General features: G+C 42.1%; 1 protein-coding gene, 1 non-coding gene and 1 pseudogene across 3 annotated transcripts in view; 1 reads left to right on the top strand and 2 right to left on the bottom strand.

Annotated features, from left to right (window-relative positions):
• The window catches only part of LOC101292394, a 1325780-nt pseudogene extending 1324353 nt beyond the window's left edge, over positions 1-1427 (bottom strand). The window contains exon 1 of the transcript XR_184374.1: positions 1328-1427. The product of XR_184374.1 is annotated as an uncharacterized LOC101292394 (transcript). The remainder of the gene's footprint in view (positions 1-1327) is intronic.
• A 3690-nt stretch (positions 1428-5117) lies between these two features.
• Positions 5118-6565, top strand: LOC101308940. The gene is made up of 2 exons (XR_184224.1): positions 5118-5652; positions 5728-6565. It is a non-coding gene; the product is annotated as an uncharacterized LOC101308940 (transcript).
• Positions 6566-6712: 147 nt separating this feature from the next.
• The window catches only part of LOC101291807 (probable LRR receptor-like serine/threonine-protein kinase At1g56130-like), an 11084-nt gene continuing 9658 nt past the window's right edge, over positions 6713-8138 (bottom strand). Inside the window, exons 4-7 of the mRNA XM_004295614.1 lie at positions 7972-8132; positions 7652-7883; positions 7382-7532; positions 6713-7228 (exon numbers count right to left, since the gene is read on the bottom strand). Coding sequence (XP_004295662.1) covers positions 6839-7228; positions 7382-7532; positions 7652-7883; positions 7972-8132 — 934 coding nt within the window. The 3' untranslated portion in view covers positions 6713-6838. The remainder of the gene's footprint in view (positions 7229-7381; positions 7533-7651; positions 7884-7971; positions 8133-8138) is intronic.

The following is an 8138-nucleotide window of genomic DNA, read 5'->3' as shown; positions in this document are numbered from 1 at the left end:
TCCCCGACCACTTTCCCTCACCGGTGAGTCCGTTCTTTTCCAGTTTTCCGGCGAGATCGATTTTGTTTGAAGTTTTGGGTGATCTTGCCGGAAACTGGAAAAGAACAAACTTGCCGGGGAGGAAAAGTGGTTGGGGACGCTGCTGAAGTCTTCTGGGGTGGAGGCGCGCCGGAGGGTAGAGAACGGAGGGACGTCCGCACTTTAAGGCCGGTGCGGACGTCCGCCTCTAATCGGGCCTCTATATATATATATTCCTTTCTTTCCTTGGGTGTCACTAGGGAAGAGTTCTTGCTACTACTGGATACCACTTTCAGAACTTGAAAAGAAGTTATTTTCAGAGACGAGCAATCGCTCCTTTGTTAAGAGTTTTTGCACCCGTCATCTCCTCCACAATTGTTTTAGCTTTCTCTACTTCTAGACTGCTTATATTTTTGTTGTGTCAGAAATTTTTGTTAATCTATAGCTATATATAAAGGTCTTTTTGCTAATAGGTGTTTATTTGAGTACATATACTTTGTCTCGATAATATGTTAAGACTTTATTATAATCAGGGGTTTAGGCTTTATGTCCTCCTTGTATTCGACGATTTTATTAATGAAGACTGACGCACCAACCCTTTATTAAAAAAACAAAATAAGGGTTTTTAGCTCACAAATCTGGTCCTTCCTCTTAGATTGAATAGGAAAAGATTGATTTTACTAGGGGTGGGCATAAAAAAACGAAATCCCGGTCCCGTCCCGATCCCGTCCCGAAATTTGACGGGATGGGACGAGATCTAAGTTTAAAAACACTAGGCCCGTCTCGTCTCATCCCGTAGAGAAACAACGGGACGGGACACGGGACTGAAAAGTTGAGACCCGTCAGGCCCGTCCCGTCCCGTGTAAAATATATGCTAATCTGAGCCGTTGGTTTTCTTAGATCAGTTAGATGTTTTGAACTTTTGATCTCAACCTTTCATTTTTTAACCCTAATATTGTCTAACCTTTCATCAGTTTCATGCTTGCAGTCTTTCACTCACTCTCAGTTAAGTCAATTTCATGACTTTCATCACTTTCACTGACTCTCAATTTCATCACTTTCACTCAGTCCTTCACTCACCCGACACAGCCTAAGCCCGACACAACCTAAGTCTGACACAGCCTCCGCTAACCTCACCGCCGATTCCTCCTCGCCTCTCCGCTGCTAACCTAAACCTGACACAGCCTAAGCCCAACACAACCTAAGTCCGACACAGCCTAAGTCTGACACAGCCTCCGCTAACCTCACCGCCGATTCCTCCTCGCCTTTCCACCGATTCCTCCTCGCCTCACCGCCGCTTCCTCCTCGCCTCTGCCCTCGTCAGGCAAGTTCTCCTTGCTCGATTTTTTGTGTAAATGTTGGTTCTGCGAATTTGAGATTAGATGTTGTAGATCAGGAAAGAAATTCATTGAAACTGAGAGTGAGTGATGGATGTAGATGTTCTGGTTTAATTTTGAGTTATTGATTAACTTTGGTGGTGGCGGAGGAGAGGATGGGTTGATTAAGTTGTCATCTTTTAGGTTTTGGTTGCTAGGGAGGGTGGGATTACATCAATTGTTTTTGTTTGTTGTATTGTCATTGCTTCGTTTTTATGAGCATTGTGTACTTGAAACCAGTGAATGGTGTATGTTATGGTTGCTTTTGTTTGATTCTGTATATACTGCGAAATATGATGTTCTTTGTGTTTTCGTTTTAATGCTCATGCTGGTTGCTCTATGCTTTCAGAAATTTTTACTTTGGTGAATTTATCTTCATTGTTGAGCAGCAAAACACTGCGTATGAGCTTAATGCTTTGTGATTTGGTTATATTGATTGTGATTTGTGAATGGCTGAATGCAGAGGGAATTACTTGAAAACAATGGGGAGAGGAAAGAAAGTAATTGTGCAACCCAACCGTTCTACTTCTGGCCTTCAACATTCATCAACGGCGACATCAATAACAACACCATCTCCTCCAGTTACAGCAGGCCCTCTGCTCGAAGCTACAAACCCAAGTTCAAGTCAGCCTCCTTCAAGTGAACCCAGGATTGAAGTTGGTCAAGTTGCTGCATCTGTAGGCGAGGGTGGTGTGGCTTCTGCTGCTGGATCTGTAGGTAATGATGGTGATGGTCCTGCTCAATCAGGTACGAAACGTACTAGTCATGTTTGGAAGCATTTCAAAGAGTATGAGAAAATTGAGAGAGTGAAAGATGCTAAGGGGAAGATAATTGAGGTAGTTTATAAAAGGGCTCATTGCATCTACTGTCCTAAGGGTAAGATTGGGGACTTTTCTGTTGAGAGTAAGAGTGGCACCTCTGGATTGCTTAGGCACATCAACCAAAAGTGTAGGTATTTTCCACATGAGGTTGATAAGTCGTAGAAAACTCTAGCTGGGGATAGGTCTAAGTCAAATAAATTGAGCATGGTAGCTTATAACCAAACAGATTATTTAGAATCTTGTGTGGAGATGATTGTGATTGATGAGCTGCCTTTTAGTTTTGTGGAGAAGAAAGGGTTCCGCGGATTTTGTAGGAAGGTGTGTCCTCTATTTGATGTTTCAAGTAGAAGGAAATTGTGTACCGCCTTTCTAGGTATGTATGACACCCATAAAAGAGATTTGAGGAAGATGTTGAGGATGTATAGGTTGAGTCTGACCACTGACACGTGGACGAGTGTTCAAAACGTCAATTACATGGTGCTTACTGCTCATTTTGTCGACGTAGATTGGAAAATGCACAAGAGGGTCATTAATTTTTGTGTGATTCAAAATCATCAAGGGCCAACTATAGGGAAGCTTATTGAGTCTTGCTTGCTGCAGCGGGGGATTGAGAAAGTGATGTGCATTACTGTTGATAATGCTGCTGCAAACAAGTGTGCTTTAGAGTGGCTTGTTGCTAGGATGAACAATTCGGCTGCTTACCAACAGATTTTAAATGGAAAATACATGCATGTGAGATGCACTGCTCACATCACTAACTTAATAGTGGGGCATGGTTTGAAGAGGTTGCAGAAATCAGTGTTGGCAATTAGGAATTGTGTGAAGTTTGTGAGATCTTCTCCAAACAGATTAGAGAGTTTTAAGAAAGTTGTAGAGAGAGAAAAGCTTGGATGTAAGGGACTTGTATGTATGGATGTCCCAACAAGGTGGAACAACACCTTTTTGATGCTGGAAGCAGCTCTGAGGTTCAAGAAAGCATTTACAGTGTTGGCTGAAGATGAAGATTCGAATTTTATGAGTTACTTTAAGGAACCAGAGGAAGAATATGATGAAGATGGAGTTCTTTTACCAAGCAACAATAAGAGAGCTAGGGTGGGACCTCCAGAAGAAGGAGATTGGTTGAAGGCTGCTGTGTTTGTGGATATGTTAAGAGTTTTTTGGGAAGTGACTCTAAGGAATAGTGCATCATTGCACCCTACTGTGCACACTGTTTTTGCTGATGTGATTGATATGGAAAACAACATAAATAGCTTGTTTGTGGCGCCGGAGATGGCAACTAGATCAGAAACTGAAAAGACATTGCAAGATATGGCAGACAATATAAGAAGCAGATGGATGAAGTATTTTGACTCTTTTGGGGACCTTAACAACATATTGATCATTGGACTAGTTTTAGATGCAAGATTTAAGTTGAAGAATGTGACTCACATGTATACGGAACAGAATCTGCATGTTGATGAGGTGGAGAGGAGAACAAAGGTGATTAAAGACCTGCTTATGGCTCTCTATGATCAGGTAATTTACATCTTTTTTGATATTCTTTTTGATTGCATATATCCAATCTATTATTGATATGTTATTGTCATTCGTTTGCTAAATGTATCTAAAAGTGTGCATATTTTATAAGTTTAAGTTCTTCATTGCTGGAGTATATGTGTTGTCAACAACATTTTAAGTTTGGTAGACTGATGAATTAAATTATTATTTGTAGACTTGTTTAATTGTGGTTGAGAATGTTCACTTGTATATATTTGATTTTCAATTTCGGCATTTTTTTCTTAGTATGTGGTTCATGTAGATGGAGGTATACACATGCAGAGGCCGCAATCTCCAACATCTTCATCTAGCACTATCACAAGTAGAAGCAGCATTAGCTGTGGCCATAGGGGGCAACGACTTAGTAATTGGAAGAAGGTTGTGCAAGAAAATAAAGAGGCGGTCACAGCTCATGAAGTTCATCAATACTTGGATGCTGCATTAGATCCAACCGATGAAGAAGATCAATTTGACATCATGTGTTGGTGGAAGGTTAATGGATGCAAGTTTCCAGTCTTAGCAGCAATTGCAAGAGATGTTCTTGCAATTCAGACCTCTACAGTGGCCTCTGAGTCATGCTTCTCAACAGGGGGCAGAGTTATTGATTGTTTTAGGAGCTTATTAACACCTAAATCAGTGGAGGGACTTATGTGCATGCAAAATTGGATGTTAGGTGATGATATTGCAGAGGTTGTCGAAGATATTGATGAACTAACAATTGAAAACACAGAGTTTTATTACGATGTTGAACGAGGTATGAATTTTGAAGTGTTTATTCTTTTTGGTTATTTTCAGATGCATGGACTAACTTTTTTTATTTTTGCAGAGCATGAGAGCACTGCTTCAAGCAAGAACAATTGTCCACCTCCAATTGCAAAAGGGAAAGGCAAGTATGTTGCAACCGGTATTGTCATTGATGATTAGAGTTGAAATTGTTTGTATTTGGAGCAGCTTGGAGCAACTTGTATTGTTGTGCTAGCTTTCAAATATTCAGATTCACTAGTTTCTTGTTTTTTGAACTTTATGATGTGTGAACTTAAGTACTTGTTGAATTCTAGTTATGAATTATGGATTCATATGATGCAATATTTATATTATTATCAGGTAATATTGGGGCGAGATAGCGGGATTAGGCCCGTCCCGTCCCGGTCCCGTTTGGGATAGGACTTGCTTGGGATCGAGTCTTAAAAATATAAGACCCGTCCCGTGTGTAATATCCGAGAATGGCCGTGGGACGACCTTAATCCCGTCTCATGCCCAGCCCTAGATTTTACCTTATTGAGGGTGGTAACTGTCTTAATTTTTACACAACTGAAAGAAAAGCAGTTTTGTGTGAACTCGAGGTCCGATTGAGAAGTTTCTGGTATGGGTGGATATAAAGGGATTACATGATGCACTGATGACGAATGAAGCGGCGGAGAAGGTCGAACTCACTTTAGCGATGTGGAGCATGTGGACCAGTTAAACATCCGAAGAGGAACCCATGCTAGGGTTCGGTTCTACATCACCTAAAGGATCCGGTGAGGGAGGCGTTTGGTGAGATGCCCTTCGAATTTGGTTCTGCCCGATTTCCGGTCAAGCTCACCGTGAAATATGAGCGGGCTGTTGGCTTTTGTCGAGTTTGTACGTGGGATGCTGATCCACTCGGAGGAGGGCTGTGGTGGTGCCTCCTCAATTCATTGAGATTGACTCAATGAAAACCCCTTTTGGCTATGGAGAAGAGGCTAGGGTCTCTGCTAACTCTAACCCTAACTCTAGGTCCAATTCGACTTCAGGTGCCACACAGCTTGATCTTCTGAGGCAGGGTTCTGTGAATTCTAGGGGAGGCTCTACAATCGGTGTTCGCTCTTAGAAGATCCCCATTCCAGTCACCAACCCTTTTGCTGGTTCCGGTTCGGCAGGTGGTGAGTCTCTACTTTCTGGGTTGGCTTTTTCCCTACCTGGGGTTTCTGATGCGCGCGGACTTGGCTGTGCAGTTGGCGAGGTTTCGTAACCCTCTAACTGGTTTCTCTACTGTTGCGTCACCGGTAGTGGCGCCGGTGATTATTCCGGCTAGTGCAATCCCGGTTCCGGCGCTGCCAATCTCAGGTACCAAGAGGAGTGCTGACATGGCCCTGGTGTCAATGGGGAAGAGAGGCAGTGGTGAGGGGGACGTAGATCGGCTGTGTATGGTTCCTTATGAGTTAGGGATTGCTCCCGAGATGGCACTTAAGCATTCTGGTGGTATTTTGGTTGTATCTCCGGCGAAAAAAAGGAAAGCGGGGCGCCCTCCGGGTTCTAATTAAGAACAAGAAGAGTGGAGCTGCGGTGGTGTCCGGGGAGGGTTCCTCCTCGTCGGGACCAAAGGGAGCTAGGAAACGATCCTTTGGGGCCTGTAAAGCCTTGGCTCGGAAATGGGCTGCTGAGTTGAGTTTGGAGGCTAATCCGGACTCTCAAGTTGCTGTTTGTGTGGAGGTGGACGATGGGGGTACGACGCCGGCATCTGCTGGTAGTTCCTCAGGGGTCTCCGCTTTAGAGCAAGTTGAGCTTGGTTCTTGAATAATTTAGTCAGAATAAACAAGGTTTTTTTAGGAATTTTTAGATTGCTTCGGTTTCGTTGTTTTTGTTCTCGTCACTTTGGTCACTTTTTGGTTACTATGGTTACTCTGCTTAGTGTCGACTGCGCCTATGGGTTGCAATATAGAGATTATCTAGGGTAGGTTCTAGGTAGTCTTGCATGACTCAATTTCTAACGGTGCCCGCGACGGCGTTTCATATTCACGTTGTAATTCGACTTTCAGTTATCAATATATTCATGACTAACATGCATTTATCAAAAAAAAATCTAAATACAACCTTATGTTTGAAGAATGAAATGTTCATGAATGACGATCAGTTCAATGACTTTGGCACTTCGGCTGAAAAGGGTTTTGTGTGAACTACAAATATGAATTCACTCGCATACTAAAAAGTCCAACCAAAAGAAAGACGAACAAGATAATAAATCAATCCATATGAATTTATCACATATGAATATCAAACTATGTGTACATAGAACATAAAAATCGATCGGGCTGTGTTCCTTTTTTATCAATTCCTTCAAACTTCTCAACGGCCATCATTAACAGTATCGTGAAGAATGGGATGAGTGGCATTTGAAGGTGTTTGCCTCGCATCCCCTACTATACTTGTACTAGCAGATGAATTATAAAAGCTCGAATCAGTTCCTTGGGTTGACATACCAAGTGATATGTTGCTGGCAGTAGCATCAATGAATTTCAAGTCAGTCAAGTAACCGGGTTTTGAAACAGCTGTTGTCACTTCAATAGCTCCTGTAAGCATTCCCACAACACCAGACATTGTCGGTCGCAGCATTGGTGATGTTTGAGTGCACAAAAGTCCTATCTTCATTATTCGTTTTGCTTCTTCCTCGCTGAATTCGGATAATCTATAGTCCACCAGTTCAAGTTCATGGTTGTTCTCATGCAAGTTCCAAGCCTGAGAAGCAGAAAGACAATGATGAAAGATGAGACAATGCAGTAGATAACGCAAGAAGGATTGTTTTGATGAAGATAGCAAGGATTAGAAACCGAAAAGCCTTCATAAAACTAGGAGGGCAAGGATCAAAAGGGGATTAGATAAAGTCCTTACCCATTCCAGAAGATACATCTTATCTTCTTCCAAACTCGGGTCAGAATTTGGCCTGCCACTGACAATTTCTAGAGCTACAACACCGAATGCAAACACATCGGTCTTTTCTGTAAGGTGTCCACGCATGGCATATTCCGGTGCAAGATACCCTCTGCATCATTGACAGTCATGTGTACTACTTGTCACTAACTAATGCAACTTATTTGCAAGACAAGGAAAATGAAACACTATAGTAATATGGCCAAGTAGACTAAATCTCAAAAATCTTACATTGTTCCAGCAACCCCGGTACTTATGTGGGTCATTTTATTGTCATAAAGCTTGGCCAAACCAAAATCCGATATCTTGGGGATGAGATTAGAATCCAGCAGGATATTACTGGCCTTCACGTCCCTATGAACTATACGAAGCCTTGATTCCTCATGAAGATAAGTTAAACCTCTAGCCACTCCCAAGCATATGTCAAATCGTGTTGACCAATCAAGGTTCAGATTTTTCTTTCCTGTTTCATACAAGTCGTAAAATGTTAATAATGTTACGTACAGGATACATCAAACAAGAGAAATAAATCAATTATGTTGTTCTCATACCAAACAATGCTTGATCAAGACTATTGTTTTCCAAATACTCATAGACAAGGAGCCTTTTTACTCCCTCAGCACAGAACCCATACAAAGTCACAAGGTTATTGTGTTGCACGGCAGATATAGTGGCAATCTCAGTTACAAATTGGCTCTTTCCTTGGTGGATGCTGCAG

The sequence above is a fragment of the Fragaria vesca genome, linkage group LG3 (assembly GCF_000184155.1).
Source record: "Fragaria vesca subsp. vesca linkage group LG3, FraVesHawaii_1.0, whole genome shotgun sequence".
Classification (NCBI taxonomy): Eukaryota; Viridiplantae; Streptophyta; class Magnoliopsida; order Rosales; family Rosaceae; genus Fragaria; species Fragaria vesca.
This window is presented reverse-complemented; position numbering and strand designations above follow the sequence as displayed.